The sequence below is a fragment of the Athene noctua genome, chromosome 35, assembly GCF_965140245.1.
Source record: "Athene noctua chromosome 35, bAthNoc1.hap1.1, whole genome shotgun sequence".
Taxonomy (NCBI): domain Eukaryota; kingdom Metazoa; phylum Chordata; class Aves; order Strigiformes; family Strigidae; genus Athene; species Athene noctua.
The window spans coordinates 1,222,047-1,242,312 of NC_134071.1; the positions used below are offsets into that span (position 1 = coordinate 1,222,047).

The 20,266-nt window shown below is 68.7% G+C and overlaps 4 protein-coding genes across 4 annotated transcripts; 1 reads left to right on the forward strand and 3 right to left on the reverse strand.

The window, feature by feature from the left end:
* Positions 1-68: 68 nt before the first annotated feature.
* DMWD (DM1 locus, WD repeat containing) lies at positions 69-4,380 on the reverse strand. Its single transcript, XM_074930782.1, has 4 exons — positions 4,001-4,380; positions 3,035-3,217; positions 933-2,105; positions 69-393 (listed from the first exon to the last, which is right to left on the reverse strand). Exons 1-4 carry the CDS (start codon positions 4,364-4,366, stop codon positions 346-348), a joined length of 1,770 nt encoding a protein of 589 aa, XP_074786883.1. The 5' UTR covers positions 4,367-4,380; the 3' UTR covers positions 69-345.
* Positions 4,381-4,689: 309 nt separating this feature from the next.
* Positions 4,690-13,670, reverse strand: SYMPK (symplekin scaffold protein). The gene is made up of 27 exons (XM_074930765.1): positions 13,576-13,670; positions 12,838-12,954; positions 12,503-12,568; positions 12,347-12,400; positions 11,896-11,969; positions 11,563-11,689; positions 11,231-11,480; positions 10,968-11,138; positions 10,603-10,842; positions 9,749-9,903; positions 9,507-9,657; positions 9,146-9,359; positions 8,920-9,070; positions 8,594-8,829; positions 8,056-8,137; positions 7,842-7,955; positions 7,621-7,768; positions 7,386-7,546; positions 7,191-7,299; positions 7,022-7,122; positions 6,833-6,923; positions 6,401-6,502; positions 6,129-6,316; positions 5,528-5,704; positions 5,337-5,423; positions 4,992-5,225; positions 4,690-4,901 (listed from the first exon to the last, which is right to left on the reverse strand). The coding sequence occupies exons 1-27, from the start codon at positions 13,615-13,617 to the stop codon at positions 4,755-4,757; spliced, it is 3,789 nt and encodes a 1,262-aa protein (XP_074786866.1). The 5' UTR covers positions 13,618-13,670; the 3' UTR covers positions 4,690-4,754.
* A 928-nt stretch (positions 13,671-14,598) lies between these two features.
* On the reverse strand, positions 14,599-15,699 carry IRF2BP1 (interferon regulatory factor 2 binding protein 1). Its single transcript, XM_074930680.1, has one exon. The coding sequence runs from the start codon at positions 15,697-15,699 to the stop codon at positions 14,599-14,601; it is 1,101 nt and encodes a 366-aa protein (XP_074786781.1).
* A 1,164-nt stretch (positions 15,700-16,863) lies between these two features.
* CCDC61 (coiled-coil domain containing 61) lies at positions 16,864-20,122 on the forward strand. Its single transcript, XM_074930755.1, has 14 exons — positions 16,864-16,918; positions 17,459-17,621; positions 17,705-17,787; positions 17,902-18,059; positions 18,145-18,297; positions 18,397-18,526; positions 18,622-18,704; positions 18,782-18,885; positions 18,979-19,051; positions 19,192-19,256; positions 19,378-19,456; positions 19,538-19,601; positions 19,752-19,809; positions 19,905-20,122. The coding sequence occupies exons 2-14, from the start codon at positions 17,474-17,476 to the stop codon at positions 19,997-19,999; spliced, it is 1,293 nt and encodes a 430-aa protein (XP_074786856.1). The 5' UTR covers positions 16,864-16,918; positions 17,459-17,473; the 3' UTR covers positions 20,000-20,122.
* The last annotated feature ends 144 nt before the right edge of the window (positions 20,123-20,266 follow it).

Genomic DNA, 20,266 nt, shown 5'->3' on the forward strand with positions numbered 1-20,266 from the left:
ATCCCGCAGCCCTTGTTTCCGCCCCCGTTGTCCCGTCCCCGTCCCCGGACACGTCAGGGCCACCCCGGTGCGAAAAGAGTCTCTTTAGTATAAATAAGGGCTGGAGCCCGGTGGCCCCGCGGCGCGGGGACATAAAGTGACAAAGGCACAGGGCACCCCGCCGGCAGTGCCACTGCCCCCGGGGACGGGGGGCAGCGGCGAGGGGGCGTGGGGACAGCAGCGGGGCGCCCACCCGCCCCGGGGAGGGGTTTTATGGGGTGGGGGGGGCTCAGTAGTAATGGGGACGGAGCGGTGGCACCCGCGGGGGGGGGACACACACGTACGGGTGACGGTGACACGGTGATGTTATACGACGGTGCCGCTGGGGGAGCCGCCGTTCTGCGAGGACAGGCCCTGCGGGGGGGGGGGGACATCAGTCATGGGGACACACACACACACGTGGGCACCGTGTGGGGACAAAGCCCCCACGGGAGGATGGCTGCAGGCAAAGGGACAGCCTCCCCCCAAGCTGCCAGGGGGACCTCCCCAATCCCTCGCTGACCCCCCAGGCTGCCAGCAGACCCCCCCATCCTCTCCAGCCCCCCAAAACCCCCTCTGAGCCCCCCAAAATCCCTCTCTGCCCTGCCAGGCCGCTGTCAGACCCCCCCGCGTCCCCCCCAGCCCCTCTCTGCCCTGCCAGGCCGCTGTCAGACCCCCTTGCGCCCCCCCAGGCCGTTGTCAGACTCCCCCGCGCCTCCCCAGAACCTCTCTGCCCCCCCAGGCCGCTGTCAGACCCCCCTGCGCCCCCCCAGAACCTCTCTGCCCCCCCAGGCCGCTGTCAGACCCCCCTGCGCCCCCCCAGGCTGCTGTCAGACCCCCTCGCGCCCCCTCAACCCCTCTCTGCCCCCCCAGGCCGCTGTCAGCCCCCCCCGCGGCCCCCCCGGCGCACTCACAGCCTTGCCGGGCCGTGCCCAGGTGCAGATGAGCCCCTCCTGGCAGGCGGTGACGATACAATCCTCCAAGAAGAGCAGCACCGTCAGGCGCTCGTGGGCGATTTTCTTGCAGACGAGGGGTTCGAGCAGCGGCACCTCGTGAATGCGGGGGCACAGCGCCGTGCCCAGCACCTTGGCCGTATCCAGCCGTCCCCGGGAGGCAGCGGCGCCGGGGGGTTTCTCCCCGCTTCGGCTGATGTTGCCCAAACTGTGATAACGTTTGTGTTCCTTTTCAGCGCCGGAGGGTCCCTTCCGTTCTTGGAGCGTCAGTGTGGCAAAACGACCGACGCTGAGGGCCGGGGGGACGTCGGGGGTGGGCCCGCGGGCAGAGCCTGTCCCCGCCGGCTGCGGGAGGCTGTTGGAGCGGGAGAGCGAGCGGGGCAGCCCCGGCACAGGGACGGCGGCGTCCGCCGAGCCGGTGAGGGTGCGGGCGCGGGAGAGGGAGGGCCGAGGGTACAGGACGTCCTCGGTCAGGTCCCACAGGCAGAACTGCGTGTCCTGCCCAGCCGAGCCGAAGCGGTAGGTGACGGCGGGGGAGCGGCGGACCAGAGGGTCGGGGGGCTCGTCCTCCTCCTCGCCCCCACTCAGCTCGGCGGGCTGGGGGGTCTGCGCCGCCCCGGTGAAAGGATCGAAGGCCACGGCGTTGACCCAAGACTTGTGACCGTGACCTCGGGCCACCACTCGCCCCTCGGCAAAGGACCAGACGGTTACCAAGTCGTCCTCGCCCCCCGTCACCACGTAGCGCCCGTCAGGGCTCCAGCAGACGCAGAGCAGCCCCCCGAAATAACTCTTCATCATCCCCTGCAGCAGCATGGAGTCAAAGTGGAAGACGCGGAGGCAGCCGTCCTGGCTGACGCAGGCCAGCGAGCGCCCGTCCGGCGAGAAGGCGAACTCATTGAGGGCCCCCTCACCCACCGCCCACTTGAGGAGGGGGTTGCGGGGGGTCTTGCTCTTACAGGCGAAGACGCTGAAGCCTTCCCCCTGCGTCAGGAGGTTGTACTGGGGGGCCGCGGCCCCACAGGGCTGCTCAGCATCGTACAGGTAGAGGTGGCCGCTGGCGTGGGAGACCAGGAAGAGCCGCTCCGTCTCTGGCAGCCATTTGACGAAGGTCACCTTTGTCTTGTCAATCAGGCGCTGCAGGGCAGAGGGTGGGGGGGAAAGGGGGGTCAGGATCGGCCCCCCAGGCGCGGCTAGGGACACAGAATGGCAGCACGGGGCAGCCCCGGGGGGGTTGCTGAGGGCAGAGCATGCACCGGCGGGTTTGGGGACAAAAACGGGGACGTTTAGTGACAGGAGCTAGTGTTGCAGCACAACCCCAGGGTGTCACTGGGGGCAAAGGCTGAACTGGCACATCTAGGGACAGAAACTGGCACATCTAGGGACAAAAATGAGGACATTTAGTGACATGAATCGAGCGCGGTGGTACAACCCTGGGGCGTCGCTGAGGACAAAGCCGGAACTGGCACATCTGACGATGGGAACTGGCACGCTTGGGGACACAAATGGGGACGTCTGGGGACACGAGCAAGGGCTGCAGCACAACCCTGGGGTGTCACTGAGGACAAAGCCAAGAACGGGACATTCAAGGACCCAAATCCACATCACGGCGTAGCCCTGGAGTGTCACTGAGGGCAAAGCCCGAACCGGCACGTTGGGGGACACAAATGGGGACGTCTGGAGCCACAAGTGAGGGCTGAGGCGCAGCCCTGGGGTGGCACTAAGGGAAAAGCCAAAAAACCCGTATTTGGGGACCTGAATCCGTGTCACGGCGCAGCCCCGGCATCTCGCCAAGGGCAAAGCTGGAAACAGCATTTGGAGACACAAAATGGCTCATTTGGGGACGCAAATCCCAGGGGGGCACCGAGGGCAAAGACAAAAAAAGGGACATTTGGGGACCCGACTCAGTGTCACGGCGCAGCCCCATCTCGCGGGTTGGGGGTCCCTTAACCAAGCCGGTCACTAATGACCTCCCAGCCTCTCCGGCATCGCCCCGCGCTCAACTGCCGGCGTGGTGGCTCTCGGGGGGGGCCGTGGGTCCCCTCTGTCCCCCCCCCTAACCTCACCTCCTCGTTAAAGAGTTTGCTGGTGTCTTTCTTAACGAGGTCGAGGTACTGGACCTGCCCGGCCGAGAAGCCCACCAGGAGGGCGATGGTGTCGGCGGCAGCGGTGAACTGGTTGAAGTCGTGGCAGGTCGGCTGCGTCCCCTTGTAAATGCGCTTGTCGATGGGTTTGTGCAGGTCCAGCGACTGCAGGGGCACACGGATGTCACCGAGGGGAGGACACGAACGCACGGTGCTCCCGCGAGGGTCTTTGTCACCGTCACGCTGCTGCTTGGCCTGGGCCAAAAACCCCTGGGCCCGGCCCCGGTGTAACCACCATCCCCATTAGTGATGGGCCTGGGGCCTGGGGTCACCGTTACTGGCCCCGGTGTCACCACTGTCCCCATTAGTGATAGCTCCTGGGGTCTGGGGTCACCATTACTGGCCCTGGTGTCACCACCATCCCCATTAGCGATGGGCTTGGGGTCACCGTTACCAGCCCCGGTGTCACCACCGTCCCCATTAGTGATGGCTCCTGGGGTCTGGGGTCACCGTTACCGGCCCCGGTGTCACCACCGTCCCCATTAGTGATGGGCCTGGGGTCTGAGGTCACTGTTACCGGCCCCAGTGTCACCACCGTCCCCACTAGTGATGAGCCTGGGGTCTGAGGTCACCGTTACTAGCCCCGGTGTCACCACCATCCCCACTAGTGATGGCTCCTGGGGTCTGGGGTCACCGTTACCGGCCCCGGTGTCACCACCGTCCCCATTAGTGATGGCTCCCGGGATCACCGTTACCGGACCCGGTTGTCTCCACCCCCGCTGGACCCAGCCCTCCCGGTACCGGCGTTACAACCCCTTTAATGGCCCCGGTGTCACCGTCACCCACGGGCACTGCCAGCCCCGCCGTTCCCAGCACCCCCCCGGCTCCAGCACCTCCATTAGCGACCAGCTCCTTCCCCCGCCCGAAAGGCCCCGGTTTCCCCGTTACCCGGCGGCTGCCGCGACCACCGGAACCGGCTCCGCCGTAGAAGTAGAGCTCTCGACCCAGGTTGAAGCAGACCCGGCTGCGCTCGGCCGGGCCCCCCGGTTCCTCGGCGGGCGGCAGCGCCAGCCGCACCATGGACAACCGCACGGGTGGCAGCGCGGCCGGGCCCGGGGCGGCGGCAGCAACGGCGGGGCCCGGTCCGGCGGCGGGCGGGGAGGGCCCGGGGGCGGCGGCGGACCCGGCGCGGGCCCGGGGCTCGGGGCCCAGCAGCCGGTAGGAGCCCTCCCGGGTGCGGAACTGGCTCTTGAGCTCCAGCGGCTGCGCCGGGAGCGCAGTGGGGCCCTCGCCCGCCCCCGGGGCCACCGCCATCTTCCCACCGGAAGGGCGTCCCCGCCCGCCGGAAGTGCCCCGCCCGCCGCCGCCGCTGCCATGGCAACGCGCTGAGTCACGCCTGGCCGCGCCCCCGCGGCACCACCTCTCGGGCCAAGCCCCGCCTCCAGAAAAAAGGTTGAACACGCCCACAAACTCAGCCACGCCCACAAACACCTTCCGCCACTCAACCCCGCGCAGGCCACGTCCCCCGCAGGGCCCCAGTGTAACGGGGCGAGGGGGGGATATCCGGGGGTGCCCCCAGGCCGCGGGGGGCGGTCCAGGGTCCCCCCCAAATCAGACACAACCGCAGAGCTGCTCCCACACCTTTATTGAGCACAGCACCTGGGGGTGGGGGGCGCCCGCCGTCCATCCCCCCCACCCCGACTCAACCCTCTGCCGGCCCCGGGGGGGCATCAGGGGCCCCTCCGGGGGGCACCTCAGGGCTCTGGGTGCCGGGGGGGGGCGGCTCCGAGGAGGGGGGGCTTCTGGGGGGTGCCTCAGCCAGGGGGGGCTCCGTGGTGGCAGGGGGGTCCTAAAAAGAGAAAAGGGGGGGGTATGTGTGAGAGATGGTGCCCCCCCTCCCCCACCACCAGTAGGGGGCACAGGGGGAGGGGGTACGTACCTTGGGGGGGGCCGCGGGGGGGTCAAGGGTGGTGTCAGGGGGGGACCCAGCCCCCCCCGAGCTCTCCTCATCCTCAGGGACGCTGATGAAGATTGGGGGGGGCTCAAGGTCAACCCCCCCCAAGTCGGGAGGTGCCTCGGAGTGGGGGGCCCCGCTGCTGGGAGCACCCCCTGGGGCTGGGGTCACCGCCTTCCCTTTGGCCTCCTCCTCGCTGGGCTGCTGGGGGGGCTTCTCCTGGGGGGGCAGATGGGGGGGTGAGGGGAGTTCTCACCTCACCCCGTGCCCCGGGGGGGGGGGGGGGGGTGTGTGAGGGGTCCCCCAACACCCCCCTCCATGTACCCCCACCTCTCCGGGCGGCCCCTCGCGGGTGTCAGGCTCGTGACGGGCGGAAGCCTCCAGGATGGCCATGGTGGAGAGGGGGATGTGGGCTTGCTGGGGGGGAACGCAGGGGGTCAGGGAGGGGGCGCAACACCCCCCCCTTCGCCCCAGTGCATGCTGGGGGGTGCTGCGTCCTCCCCCCGCGGGGTAGGGGTCACCTGGTGGGGGGTGAGGGCCCGGACGTGGCTGAGCAGCGGCTCCCGCAGCTCCGGGCACTTGTCGAAGATGGCGGCCAGCTGCGGGGGGGGCAGCTGCAGCACCACCTGGAAGGACTGAGGCTTCGTGCGCTGGCAGCACTTGATGAAGCCCTCCCAGACCTTGGGGTACTTCCAGACCTGGGGGGGGCAGAGGGGGGTGAGAGGGGGGCTGGGGGAAACACCCCCCACCCCATCGTCAACCAGGGGGGGCTCAGGGGGATGGGGGGGGGCAAAGGGAGCCATGGGGATGGATGAGACCCATTGGGGGACACCCAGGGACGGGGAGAGGACAGACAGACACCCAGAGGGACAGACACCCCCACCGTGACACCCAAGGATGGCGGGACGGGACAGACAGACACCCAGAGGGACAGACACCCCCACCGTGACACCCAGGGACGGCAGGACGGGACAGACAGACACCCAGAGGGACAGACACCCCCACCATGACACCCAGAGACGGCAGGACGGGACAGACAGACACCCTGAGGGCCCCGCCCTGGGGACCAGCAGGCCTCAGACAGCCAGACAGACAGCCGGACGGACAGCTGGACGGACAGACCTGCTTCATGATGAGCCGTGAGAGGATGTTCATGACGAAGCCGCCGAGGCGGGGGTACATGGTGAGGGCCTGGATGACCGTGCGCATGAGCAGCATGGGCAGGGGGCTCTGCTCCATCAGCTGCTGCATCACCACCGCCAGCACCTCGGACGTGTAGACGTTGCGCTCGGCAAAGCACAGGTTGGTGGCTGCCGGGGACAGTAAAGCATCACCTCCCCGCCGGGGGGGGGGGGGGGGCTGCGGGAGGGGGGAGGCAGCCCCCCAGCACCCACCTTTGATGATGGATTTCATGTCGCACTTGGAGGAGTCGATGTTGTGCAGCGCGATCAGCAGCTCCCCCGGGTTCAGCGGGGACACGGCCGAGGCGCCGTCACCTGCCGGGGGACAGCGCCGGGGGGGGGCCCCGTCACCGCGGGGAGGGGTCAGCTGCCAGGGCCCAGGGTGGCCCCAGGGGTGGCCTCTGGTGTCCCCCACCCAGGGAGGTCCCATGTCCCACCCCGAGGATGTCCCACGTCCCCACAGGGAGCACCAGGACGGTCCCCAGGGATGGCCCCTGGTGTCCCCTCCCAGGAAGGTCCCATGTCCCACCCCGGGGATGTCCCACGTCCCCACAGGGAGCACCAGGATGGTCCCCATGGATGTGCCAGGCTCCATGTCCCACCCCAGGGCCATCCCCATGTCCCCGGGCTGTCCCCGTCCCCTACCATGCTGTGTCCCCAACAGGCGGTTGAAGACCTCCTTGACCACGATGGGGTTGAGCTTGATGAGTTTGGGCAGTGCCTGGATTACCTCTTTCTGCACCCAAAACGGCAGCACTTAGCACGGAGGAGCACACGACGTGAGGGGAGGGGACACGAGGGGAGGGGGACACAAGGGGAGGGGGACGCACCGACCTTCTCCAGCCCGTTGAGGACGGGGATGAGGAACCTCACGTCTGGCAGCCGCTTGTGATAGAGGTCCCGGACCCTCTTGACCAGCTCGGGCGAGGGGGGCACTGCCGGAGGGGGGTGTCACGTCACCACGGGCCAGGCGTGGCCCCACCACGTCCCCCTGGTCCCCTACCTTTGTCGGTCAGGCTGTGCAGGCAGCGCGTCACCAGCGTCTCGGCACCCTTGGGGCAGTTCTCCACCAGCAGCAGCAGCTCGGGTGAGTTCATCCCCATCCCGCGGATCTACGGCAGAGCCACCACCAGCGTCACCGGGCCACCACGCCCCCTCGGCGTGCCCCCCCCCCAACCCCGTCCCCCGCGGGTCTCACCGGCTGCTCAATGACCCGCAGGACGGTGCGTTTGATGTCGGCGATGGCCTCGGTGTAGACGGAGGCCAACTCGTGGATGAGTTTGTGGTTGTGGGGCAGCAGCGCCAGGTAGAGGTAGAGGCACTGCTTGATGGTTTCCTCCGTCCATGGCGCGGCCACCTCTGTGTCACACGGGGCGTCACCACAGCCCTGGGGACCCCCCCGCGGCGGACATCACCCCCTCCCTGGAACTCACCCGTGTCCTTGTCGGCGCCGAAGAGGACAGAGGGGGGGTTGGGGTGCACCAGGAGCTGGAGGTAGTTGAGGGCGAACTTCTCCACGTACTCGCGCAGCTGGTCCTTCTCATACATACGCTTGATGAAGAGCAGGGCCTGCTGGCGCACCTGGGGGGGCGCCCCGCGTGTCACCAACCGGCGCGGGGACACGGGGGGCGGCGCGGGGCGGGGGCGACAGTACCTTGTCCTTCTCGTGGGAGCTGAGGTCCAGCAGCACGTGGAGGTACTGGAACTGCCGTGATGGCCGCTTGAAGATGAGGTCACGGAGTGTGGACATGCCCAGGTAGGTCCGGCTCTAACAAAAATGGTGGGACACACACACACACACACACACACACACAAGGGTGAGGGAGGCCGGGGCTTGTCCCCGTGTCCCCAAGCCCGCAGGTCCCCACCTCATCCTCGCAGTACTTGCGGATGACCTCCAGCGCACTCTCTGTGATCAGCGGCGCTTCCAGAACCACTTTGGTGAAAATCCTGCGGGGAAAGGGACACCGTCGGGGTGGGGACACACGTGGCCGACCCCGAGAAGCACCTGGAGGGATGTTCACAGCCCGAGAGCTGCCGATTCCACCTCGCTGGCTCTCTGGAGCCTGGCAAAGGGGCTGGTGGCACCGTCCTGGCCCCTGTGGCCCCATCCTGGCCCTGTGGCCCTGTCCTGGCCCCCGCGGCCTCGTCCCAGCCCCATCCTGGCCCCCACGGCCCTGTCCTGGCCCCTGCAACCCTGTCCTGGCCCTGCAGCCCTGTCCTGGCCTCAGTGGCTCCGTCCTGGCCCCCATGGCCCCATCCTGGCCCCCATGGCCCCATCCTGGCCCCCACGGCCCTGTCCCGGCCTCCGTGGCCCCATCCCAGCCCCTGTGGCCCCATCTCAGCCCCTGTGGCCCCGGCCTGGCCCCCACAGCTCCATCCCGGCCCCTGCAGCCCCGTCCCTACCCGTCCTTCTGGTCTGGCTTCTCCTGGAGCCCAGCGAGGAGCCCGATGAGACACTCGTCGTAGCGCTCCAGGCTGCCGGCGGGGAAGCGGCTCAGGTAGGCGTTGTACTCCTGGAAGAGCCATGCGAAGGCCAGGTCCAGGCGTCCACGGATGTCGTCGAGGACGAAGGCCAGCACCTCGCTCTTCAGCGGCACCTCGAACTGGGTCACCAGCGAGGCCAGGATCTTCACGCGGGCCTGCGGGAGAGAGGTGAAAAGGGGTGGGTGGGATGATTTTGGAGGGGGGGGGGGGGGGCTCGCCCCAAGGCTGGGGGGTGCCGGGCACACCTGGGCAGCCCCACTGCAGGCCACGGCGCGCTCGGCGCGCAGGATGCGCTTGACGGCACTCAGCTTCAGCTTCTCCATCTGCGTGTCGCTCAGCGGCTTCAGCACGTCGCTCAGGCGGAAAACCTTCTTGCGGCCGCCGGCGCCCGCCAGCCTGCGGGAGGAAAGAGCCCCTCAGCACCCGGGGGGGCTCTCCCAGGGGGGCACAGAGGGGCTCCTCGGGACTCACCGGGGCTGCGTGGCTGGGATGATGGGTTCGGGGCGGCGTTTGGCCTGGGGGGCTTCTTCTTCCAGCAGGTTGGTAGCTGAGCCTTGGGCACCCAGAACAGAGATGGCCTGGCCCTGGGCCAGCGCCGAGAGCCGCCGCTTGATCACCACGCTCTCGGGCTTGGCCGCCTTCTCCTCCTTGGGCTCCTCCTTCAGATGCTTCGTCTGCTCCACGCCTGCAGCGGTGCCGGGGGCAACCAAATCCCATCAATTATTACTTTATCGTGCTAAATCCCAGCGCTGGTTCTTTGTTGTGAGGGGGGCAAGCGCCCCGAAAAGGCGCTGCTGTGCAGGAAAGAGGGGGACACGGGGTTGCATCTCACCCGGGCCAAGCCCCGCCGCCGTCATCTGCGTGGCCATGAGGCGGGAGAGGTGCTTGATCTGCGCCTCGGTGCCGGCCGACTCCACGGGGGTGTAGGTGGCCTGGAAGGAGGCGGGCATGGCCTCGGGCAGGTACACCATGCTGATCAGCACCTGCACGAAGCGGGGGGACAACACCCCGTTACAGCCCCCCACACCTCTCCAAGCGCCGCGTGTCCCCCGCCACTCCGCCGCGTCCCCTGACCAGGTTGGCGACGTTCTCCGGGGTGAGCAGCGGCTGCAGGAACTCAGCCGTGATGTCTGTGTCAGAGGGGACGCTGGCCTGGCCGGCTGCTTTGGGCACCGTCACCGCCGTGGGCTCCAGGTCCTTGTCCTCGTCGTCCTCGCCCAGGGGGGGCTCTGTCAGGAGGGGGGTCACGGTCACGCCCTGGCCCTGAGGGTTTGATCGGGCACCGCCAGGCAGCGGCGGCCTTGGAGGTGGGGGAGGACTTAGGGGGGGTATCTTGTGCCACTGATGGTCCCTGGGACAGCACTGGGAGAACTTGGGGGGGGTTCAGTGCCACCACCCACCCCAGCATGACCAGGAAGGGACTGGGAATGACCTCAGGAGGGACTGGGAGGACTCGGGGGGACACCGGGAGAAGCTGGAGGGTGTTTAGCGCCACCAGTCCTCCCCAGGAGAGCACTGGGAGGACACTGGGGAAGTTGAATGCCACCACCCACTCCCACTGTGACCACGAAGGGACTGGGAGGATTTCAGGACGGACTGGGAGGAATCTAGGGGACACTAGGAGGACCTGAGGGGGGGTTTAATGCCACCACCTGTGCCCAGGAGGGCACTGGGAGGACCCTCATGGGCACCAGAAGGACCTGAAACGTATTTAATGCCACCGCTTGTCCCCAGCAGGGACTGGGAGGATCCTGTGTGGCACTGGGAGGACCCCGGGGGTTGTAATGTCACCACCTGTCCCCAGCGTCCCCGGGAGGGCACTGGGAGGACCCGAGGGGGCATTTTATACCCCAGAGGAAGCAGGGAGGGGCCCCGAGGGTGCATAGTGCCGCTGGGGAGGGGCCGACAGCGACAGCCCCGGCTCTCACCGATCTTCATCTTCTTGAGGGCGGCGTCGGGCTCGTCGCGGGGCCGTTTGCGGGCATCGCGGGGGCTGGGCATGCTGCGGGCGATCTCGGCCTGCTGGGTGCCCAGGTCCACGAGGAGGGTGGTGATCTGGGGCTGGAAGTCCCCCGAGGACGGGTGCCGCAGGACGCTCAGCAGGTGCAGCTTCAGGTTCTTACGGACGCTGCTCACCTGCGACTTGGCCAGGGTCGGGGGCAGGTTGGCTGCAAATAGGGGAGGGGAGGGACCCCCACGTTAGGGGCGCCATGGGGGGTGGCTGCGGGGACCCCGGGGACAAGGGACACCCCCTCTGCAGGGCCAGGACAGCGCCGGGGAGGCAGCGTTTTACCGTGGAGGGTCTCGTAGGCTTGGATGACCTCGGCCATGAACATGGGCCGCTGGCGGGCGATGGTGGCCAGCGAGCCCAGCGCGGCCGTCAGGTTGATGCTGGAGATGGCCGGGTGCACCATGAACTTGAGCAGCTGCTCCAGGGCGGCCTTTCCCTCCTCCCACAGCACGTCTGAGGGGACATGGGGCAGGGGGGGGACGCTCAGCGGGGCGTCCCCAGCTGAGCGAGGGGACCCCCTCGCCCCCCGCGCCCCCCGGCCTCACTGTATTTGATGTAGGGGTGGTCCTTGGGGATGCGCTCGAGGCTGATGTCGTTCTCGTGGCGTTTGGGAACGTCGGAGTCAGCCATGCGGGGCGAGAGGGTGATGATGAGCCCCTCCACGAATTTGATGGCGTGGGTGCGGATGCCGTCGTTGTCAGAATCGAGGAGGAGGATGATGTCGCTGGCCATGGCCGCCATCATCTCCCAGCAAGCCTCCTGCAGCTCGCTGATCACCTTGGACTTCACCATCCACTGCGGGCAGGGAGGGCGGGGGGGTGAGACTTCGCTGGGCTCTCCCAGCACTCACGGGTGCCCCCCCGGGGCGCTGCCTCACCTGCAGGGCCACCTTGTAGAGCTGCGTCATGGTGAGGATGGCCTTCTTCACCACGTTGACGTTCTCGTCCTTCAGCAGCATGTTGAGGTTGGCGATGAGTTTCAGCAGCAGCTCGATGTCCCGTTTGCTGGGGGGGGGGGGGGGGGGGGGGCATGGAAAATGGCATAAAAATGGGTGGGGGGCGGCCACACGCAAGATGGCCGCAGGGGGAAGAGGGTGCTCAGCACCCACGTCTTCTCCTCTGGCCCCAAAAGCCTGGACGGGGCAGGAACCGCCCCCTGGGACACAGGATGATGCTGAGCTCCCCCACCAGGACCCCCCCACCCCCCTTACCAGGCCTCTTCAATGAAGCCCACCACGAACTTCCGCACCTCGATGGACTTGTCAGCCTGGAAGGCGATGATCTCCTGCAGGGTGACGATACGGGGGAGCTCAGCACTGCGCTGGATCCATCCCAGGCCCCCCCAAATCCATCCCAGCTCCCCCAGATCCATTCCAGCCCCTCCAGATCCATCCCAGTCCTGTCAGATCCATCCCAGCTCCCCCAGATCCATCCCAGCTCCATCCCAGCCCCCCCAGCTCCATCCTAGTTCCCCCAGATCCATCCCAGTTCCCCCAGCTCCATCCCAGTTCCTCCAGCTCCATCCCAGTTCCCCCAGCTCCATCCCAGCTCCCCACAGATCCATCCCAGCCCCTCCAGCTCCATCCCAGTTCCCCCAGCTCCATCCCAGCTCCCCACAGATCCATCCCAGTTCCCCCAGATCCATCCCTCCTCGCTGCTCACATCCAAGAAATTGTCCAGCAGTGTGGGGTCCTTGTTGATGATCAGCTCCTGCACCTGGGGACAAATGGACACGGTGGGGACACAGGGGGACACACATCCCCCTGCCAGCCCTGGTTGCCCCCCCAGTCCCGCCTGCGCCCCCACCCCGGCCCTCACCTGCTTGAGAATGTTGATCTTGGCGTCGTTGCTGATCAAGGCCGCTTGGTTGAGGAGATCCACCACCTGTGGGAAGCTGCTCAGTCCCGGGGCACATTGGGGGGGGTCCCCACTGCGTGTGTCCCCCCCCCAGGGCCACCACTGTGTCCCCTTGGAGGCCACCAAAACCAGATCGCCAGGGAGGTGGATCCTCCCCCACCCCCAACCTGGGGATTTGCCCCCATGTCCCCAGATCCAGGGGACAACCCCCCCCACCCCGATCCCAGACCCCCCAGGTGGATCCTGGGCCCCCAGACCCCCCAGGGGATCCCCCCCGCCCCGGGTCCCATCCCCACCCGCTCCGAGGTGCTCATCCCGTCGCTGCCGCACTCCTCCTCGCTGAAGAACTGGGAGGCCACGCTCATGCGGGGGCTGGGGCCCTCGGCCCCCCCCGGTCCCGCCATCACCCCGTCCTGGGGGGCACAACCACATCACAGCCTATAGGGCACCACTGATAGGGCCCCTGAGGTGTCCCTAATGCCCCCGACGGCCCCCCCGAGGCTCTATATGGCCCAGAGATACCACATACAGCCCCTGTGGGGCCCTATAGGGCCTCAGGACGCTCGATGTGGCCCAAAGATGCCCCACACAGCCCCCGGGGTGCCCTATATGGGCCAAAACCACGTCATAAAGCCCCTGGAATACAGAGCCCAGACGTGACCCATACAGCCTCAGGCTTGCTCCAGACACCCCTGCCCTGCAGAGACCCCTCCCAGCCCCATAGACCCTATAGATGTCCCACCCAACCCCACAGACCCTATAGCTCCCCCCCTCAGCCTCACAGACCCTATAGCTCCCCCCCTCAGCCCCACAGACCCTATAGATCCCCCTCCCCAGCCCCACAGACCCTATAGATGCCCCCCCAACCCCACAGACCCTATGGCTCTCCCTCCCAGCCCCACAGAGCCTATAGATCCCCCTCAGCCCCACAGACCCTATAGATCCCCTTCCCCAGCCCCACAAACACTATAGATCCCCCCACAGACCCTATAGATCCCCTCCCAGCCCCACAGACCCCCATTGAGGCCCCTCACCGCCGCCCGCGCGCTCAGCGGCCTCCGAGCGCCACCGCGCATGCGCAGCCCCGCCCCCCCGCGACGCCATGCGCGCGGCCCACCGGGAGCTGTAGGTGAGGGGGCGGGGACTCCCCTAGCTCCGCCCCCCACGGGTTCCATCTCCCCCAGGCGGGCGGGGCGGAGCCGCGCGCATGCGCAGAGCCGGGGGGACGGCGGCGCCGCCGCTCCAGCGCGCGACTGGGGGCGCGCGCGGCGGGAGCCCCAGCGCACGTGGGGAGCGGGGACACCCCCCCCCCCCCCCCAAAGTGACACCCAACACCCCCCGCGACTCCCCCCTTTGTCCCCAGGACCCCCCCAGCCCCTCCATTCCCCCCAGCCCTCTCCTGCCCCACAAGACTCCCACTTACCCCTCCCTAATGCACCCGAGACCCCCACCCCCCCTTGCCCCCAGACTCCCCTCTTGCCCCCCAACACCCCCCTCAGTACCCCCTTGTCCCTCAAGACTCCCCCAGCCCTCCCCTTACCCCCCAAGACTCCCCCTTACCCCTCAGCCCCCCCACTGCACCCAAGACCCAACTCCCCTTTACCCCCAACACCTCCCACCCCCCCTTGCCCCAAGACGCCCCCTTGTCCCCCAACACCCCCCCCTTGCGCTCATCCCCCCACCCCAAGACCCCCCCTTTCCCCCCAGACCTCCCCTTGCCCCCAAAACTCCTCCTTACCCCTCAGTCCCCCACCCCCCAAGACTCCCCCCTTGCCCCCTAACACCCCCTCTTTTCCCCCCAGCCCTCCCCTGCCCCCCAAGACTCCCCCATCCCTCCTCTTCCCCCCCAAGAACCAGCCAAACCGCAGCTTAACCAAACCCCCCCGCAAAGCATCACTTTATTGACCAAAAAACTCCCCCACACCACCCCCTCCCCCCAAAATCCCCCAGAGCGTTGGGGCGCCCCTCCCCAGGGGACAGGCACTTATCACCCCCCTCCCGAGGTGAAGGGAGCAGGTTACGGTAGGACCTACCAAAATAACACAGGGAGGGGGTCCTCAGGGGTCCCGCTCCCGCTTGACGCGGACGTCGCCGGCCAAAATGGCGGCGATCTCACCCTGCATGAAGGCCCAGGGGAGGCCGGAACCGGCCAGGGGACAGCGGCCGCCGCTGGGACAATGCACCTCGGCGCCGGCCCCCCGCGCCCGGATGGCGCGTCGGGCACAGGGGAAACAGAAGCGATGTGCTGGCACCGAGGGGCACTGCACGAAGTGGGTGTCCTCCAACCGGTGGCGGCACAAACCGCAGCACAGCGCTGGCGGCTCTTCGGGCAGGCGCCGGACGCCGTGAGGCTCCTCTGGCAACGATTCGCTCGGCGGGTGCTGCCGGTGCGGGCGGGGTTCATCCGGTTCGGGCGACGCTTTGCGCCGGCGGCGCAGCGGTGCCGGCGGCGGGTGCTGCTGCGGTAACGCGTCGGGCGCCGGTGGGTGGCGGAAGAAGCGGACGGCCTCGGTGAAGAGTTCGCCCAAGAGGCGCCAGTCGCCGCTGCCCTGGCACTTCTCGTACTCCAGGTACTTGTAGCCAGAGGAAATGGCTTTGCCGGGCACGCGCAGGCAGTCCTGGAACATCTGCTTGGCCAGGCCCAGCACCCCAGCGTAGACGCTGCCGGAGCCGCAGGGATATTCCGCGAAAAGCTTCAACTCGAACTCGAAGCCCGGCCGGGGCGCGGCGTCGAAGGCGAAGATACGCCCCACTAGCGCGTGGTCCTTGCGGAAGCGCACGTTGAAGGGGGCGCAGCCGGCGAGGGCGGCGAGCCGTTCCCGCACCGCCGGCGGCTTCCCCGGCCAGTCCTCGGCACGGCCGCGCATGGCCTCGCTCAGCTCCGCCAGGCACTCGGCGCCGCGCGGGCGGCACGGCACCGGCACCGCGGGCACCGCCGCCGCCGTCGCCTCCTCGGGGCGTCCCGGCGCGGCGTCGCGGGGCCGCGTCTCGGCGTGGCGGTGGCGGAGGCGGCGGGCGGCCGCCAGCAGCGGCTCGATGCGGTCAGCGCCCTCGAAGTTGACGCAGCCGCGGCAAACGGCCTCGCTGAAGTCCCACACCACGGCCCAGGGCATCTTGGGCAGGTCGCAGAGGTAACACCACTGACGCCGCCACGACATGGCGGGGCCGCCGCCGCCGCCGCCCCCGGGCCCGCGGCCCCCTCCCGCCGCGCCGGCTCCTCCGGGCCGGAACCCCCTCGGAGCGTCCCCACACGCACACGGCGCCCCCCGGAGGGTCCCGGCTCAGAGCGGCGCCCCCATGGGGCCCGCCTCCACACAAACTCCCCGCCCGCCGCTCGCCTACCGGCCGCGCGCGGCTTAAAGCGGCCGCCGGAGCGCGGCGGGACGGGACGGGACGGCGGGGCGGCACCGCGCCTGCGCGGGGAGAGGGGGCGGAGCCGCGCCTGCGCGGGTAGAGGGGCGCGATTGCGCGTGTGCGGGATAGGGGGCGGAGCTACGGATGCGCAGGCGAAAGAACGGGACTGCGCGGGCGAGGGGCGGGACTGCGCCTGCGCAGAGCAGAGCGCGTGAGAGCCCCGCCTCCTCCGCTGTCTCGACCCCGCCCCGCCCACAGCGGTACCGACTCTGTCCGTCGTGCTGCGCCGCGGCCCCACGGCCCCAGCCCCGCCGGGAGGGGCCGCTGGGAGCCGGGTGGGGGGCACGCTGGGAACACCCTTTGCCCCCCCCCTCGCCCGTTTTCGGGGTTCGATACCCCCAGAGCGCTCCGAGGCGGCCCGGGGGGTGTCCGGTGGTCCCGGTTTGCGGGGCGGCACCCCCGGACGTTGGGGCGCTCTGGGGGTCCCGCGCCCCGCCCTGTCCCCGGTTAATGAAACCGGTTTGCGGTTCAGTTCCCCCCGGCCCCGCTGGGCACCGCCCCCCGTCGTGCCTCCCCCAGCCCCAGGGGACCCCGCCCCGCTCCCCCAGTCCCCGCCCATGGGCGGAGCCGGCGCGGCAGGTCGCAACTGGAGGGGCGTGGCCAGACCTTGGTCAATCAATGTCAAGGGGCGGGGCCTCCCCGCGACTCGCGGCTCCTTCCCAGCAGGGGGCGCCAGAGAGGCGAGTCGCTCCTCCCCTTCCCAGCGGAATGACTGAAAGCAGCAGCCACCAATGGCTCTGCGGAGGCGGGATACGGGCTACGTCCGACAGCCAATAAGAAGCGGGAGGCTGGAGGGCAGCAGGGGCGGGGCGTGACGCGGCTTAACGGCCGCCTGGAGGACGGTGACAGGCGGCGGCTGGAGCCAATGAGACGGCGGAGCGAGGCGTGGCCGGCCAGTGGGGCGGGGGAGCGCGGCGCAAGGGGCGTGGCTGTGGCAGAGGAGACGGAGGAGCGCGGCCGCCGGTGAGTGACCGGTACCGGCAGCGGGGCGGGGCTCTCCGGCCCCCAGCACCACCCAGGCCGGGCTTACCCCGGTATCCACCGCCTCAACACCCCCACGGGACGGGCCCCCCCAGCCGGGGCCGCTCAAACCAGCCCCCGCCCCGTCCTGGGCCCTGCCGGGACCCCCGAACCCCGAACAGCCCCCCGACCCCCGAACAACTCCCCCGAACTCCGAACAGTTCCCCCCGAACCCCCAAACATCCCCCCCGAACAGTCCCCACAGCCCTCGCCCCCCCCCCCAGGTCCATCTGTGCTCCCTGTACCCCTTCACCCCCCCCCAGCCCTGCCCTCCACACGCCCTGGGGTCCCCTCTGCCTGTCCCCCTCACTGCTGCACCCTCCCCACATCCATACACCCCCAAATCCGCCACCCCCCTACCCCCCACCCCCCCAACTTTCCTCCGAGCCGCTCGGACTTGGCTCCCCCTTCCCCAGGGTCACCCCCCAGCCATCTCCTGGGGTTGCCCCCTGACCTCTGGGGGCGCCCCCCTGTATTGTGCAGACCCCCCCCAGGGCCATGGAGGAGCCGCGGTACCTACAGGCCGACTGTGCCTTCCGGCACGGGGCTCACACCGTGCGGCTGACGCTCGCCCGCTCGACGCTGGAGGTGGAGGTGGAGGCTCCCCTCACCTCCGAGCAGTGGAGGGGGGAGTTCGACGCCGCTTGTAAGTCCTTGGAGGGGGCGCTGGGGGGGATCCTTTCTCCCGCCGCACGAATGTTTTCCCAATTCCCCCTTTTATTTCTACAGTCATCGAGGACCTGACGCACAAAACGGGCAATTTCAAGCAGTTTGGGATTTTCTGCAGCATGTTGGAGTCGGCGCTGAGACAGGTGTGGGTTTTTTTGGGGGGGCGGGGGGGGGTGTCTCACTAAACAGCACCCCCGCTCTCTTTTTTTTTTTTTTTTTTTTAATTTTTTAAAATTTTTTACTTTTCCCGTCCGCAGAGCAGCGACTCGGTCAGCCTGGATCTCCTCACCTACGCCGACCTGGAGACCCTGCGCAGCCGGAAGATGGGGGTGAGCGCCCGGCCCCCCGTCTCCACCGCTTCCCCGCTCGGTGCCAAGCGCTACCTCATCCTCATCTACTCGGTCGAGTTCGACAGGTGATGGCAGCTGAGGGGGACGCGCCGCCACGCGATCCAAGGGGGGTCACACGTCTGCGCGGGGGTGTTCACGGCTCTTCCCCAGGATCCACTACCCGCTGCCGCTGCCCTACGTGGGGAGGCCGGATCCTGCCGCGCTGCGCCGGCTGGTGCGGGACCTGAGGGAGGAGCTGGCCCAGCTCCGCACCCGCCGCGGCGAGGATCGCCGGGACGCCGAGATCCGGCGCCTGCGGAATGAGTGAGCGTCACTGGGAAGGGACCGGGGACCCTCCCGGGCCGGAGGGACCCCCCCAAACCCCTTTTTTGTTCTTTTTCCTTTTGTCCCCGGCGCTGCCAGGCTGCAGCGGGTGCAGGAGGAGAAGCAGGTGGCGGAGACGGCGCTGCGGCGGGCGACGCGGCGTTTGGAGGACGAGCTGCTGCAGGAGAAAACGCGGCACCAGCGCGACCACCGGCAGCTGCGCGCCGAGGTGCGTGGAGGGGGCTGCTGGTGGCACCAGGGGGGCCGCTGGTGGTACAACTGATTGTTTCCCTACTCCCCCCCCCGCCTTCCTCCGTTTTGCAGCTGGCAGAGACGAAGGCGTCGGAGCAGAGGCTGCAGCTGCGGGTGAAGAGCCTGATGGCCGAGCTGGCCACCTGCAAGAGGGGGTGAGGCTGTGCTGGGGGGTGCGGGGGGCCCCCCACAAGCGTGGGGTGTCCCCCTGAGCCCCCTCCCTCCTTGGCAGCCCTCCCCAGGAGCGACGCTCCATCTCCGGTCCACGCTCGGCATTCCGGGAGAGCCGCAGTGGCAGCCAGGGCCGCCCCCCACCACGGTCCCCGTCGCCTGCAGGTGAGGGACACTCTTGGAGGGACGCAGGGAGAAGTGGGGAGGGGGCACGGTTTACCCCCTCCCCACCCCAATGCCCTCTTTTCTCCCCGCCAGGCCCCCGCCCACCGCGCTTTGACCCCACCGCCTTCATCAGGGCCCGGCAGCGCCGGCAGAAAGAGCTTAAAAAGTAAGTGGTGACACCTGCGTTGGCGCTGTCCCTGTCTCCTGCCTCCCCTGGTGCTTCAGGGGGGCCCCCCCCAGCTTGGGGGCTCCCCCTCTTGCTTGAGGACCCCCTCACCCTCTCACCGCCATCCCTCTTGGGTGCAGTCAGCAGCGGGCGGCGGCTTTCGGCAGCACCAGCCCAGCGAGGAGCCGCGGGCGCAGCTCCTCGGGTGAGTGGGGGGCATGGGGATGGGTGGGGGGCACCTGCTGAGTGCTGGGGCTCCCCCAGTTCCCCCCAATGCCCCCACTTTTCTCCCCCCATTTTCTCCCCCCATTTTCTCCCCCTCCCAGCTGAAAGTTTCTGCAGCTGGCGCTCGGCTGTGAGCTCCGGCAGCGACGCCGACGAGCGCCCTAAGACCCTGCCCCCCAGGTAACTGGGGCACCCTGAGCCCCCCCCGAGCCCTCCCCAACCCTCCCGAGCCCCCCTTAACCCCCCCATGAACTCTGGCAGGGGCAGGAGGGCGACTCGCAGCCGGACACCCCTGAGCGCCTCGTCCTGCAACGGCCCCGGCGTGGTGAGTGCCCCCCTCCAACATGTGGGACCCGCCCCCAGCCCCCCCCCCTTTTCCTCGGGGTCCTCCCCCGTGCCCCCAAAGCGGGGTGACCGCGGCGGGGGGGTCACACACACCGCTGTGACCCCCACCTCATCTCTCCAACCCCCCCAGGCCCTTCCCCCAGCCACCAGCCGCAAGCCGCCCATGCGCAGCGTTGTCACTGGTAAAGGTGAGCCCCCCCCGCCATTTTTGGGGTGCCCCCCACCCCAATTCAAGCCTTTTTTAACCCATTTTCTTCTGCCCCACCCCCCCTTTCTCCTTCAGAGAACTACGAGGAGCCCTCGGCCGAGCTGGCCGAGATCGACGCCCGGCTGCAGGCGCTGCAGGAGTACATGGACAAGCTGGACACGCACACGTGACACCCCCGGGACCCCCCCAAACCGCCCCCTGGGACCCTCACCCCTCCCTGTGTCCCCAGGGGGTGACAGCGCTGGCGTGGGGCGAGTGCATGTCATCATCCCCCCCAAATAAACCCTAGTGTGGCCCCCACGGTGCATCCTGCTTCTTGGGGGGGGGCCACGTGTCCCCCCTGCACTGTCCTCCCTCCCCCACGCCACATCCTGGGGACACCAGCGGGTGACAAGGGACAGTGCCAGGCCCTGGGGAACAGAGAGAACGTGGCCCAG

Bases quoted from the DNA above. Each gene is read 5' to 3' on its own strand.
- IRF2BP1 (XM_074930680.1), bottom strand. From the start codon at position 15,699: ATGTCGTGGCGGCGTCAGTGGTGTTACCTCTGCGACCTGCCCAAGATG.
- DMWD (XM_074930782.1), bottom strand. From the start codon at position 4,366: ATGGCGGTGGCCCCGGGGGCGGGCGAGGGCCCCACTGCGCTCCCGGCG. The intron at 3,218-4,000 runs GTAACGGGGAAA...GTGCCCCTGCAG, and splicing joins GTGGTCGCGGCAGCCGCCGG to TCGCTGGACCTGCACAAACC. The intron at 2,106-3,034 runs GTGAGGTTAGGG...TCTGCCCTGCAG, and splicing joins GCAAACTCTTTAACGAGGAG to CGCCTGATTGACAAGACAAA.
- SYMPK (XM_074930765.1), bottom strand. From the start codon at position 13,617: ATGCGCGGTGGCGCTCGGAGGCCGCTGAGCGCGCGGGCGGCG. The intron at 11,690-11,895 runs GTAAGGGGGGTG...CCCCCCCCCCAG, and splicing joins GGCTTCATTGAAGAGGCCTG to CAAACGGGACATCGAGCTGC. The intron at 6,503-6,832 runs GTAGGGGACGGG...GTCCCCCGGCAG, and splicing joins CCTGTTGGGGACACAGCATG to GTGACGGCGCCTCGGCCGTG.
- CCDC61 (XM_074930755.1), top strand. From the start codon at position 17,474: ATGGAGGAGCCGCGGTACCTACAGGCCGACTGTGCCTTCCGGCACGGG. The intron at 17,622-17,704 runs GTAAGTCCTTGG...TTATTTCTACAG, and splicing joins GGGGGAGTTCGACGCCGCTT to TCATCGAGGACCTGACGCAC. The intron at 18,527-18,621 runs GTGCGTGGAGGG...TCCGTTTTGCAG, and splicing joins ACCGGCAGCTGCGCGCCGAG to CTGGCAGAGACGAAGGCGTC.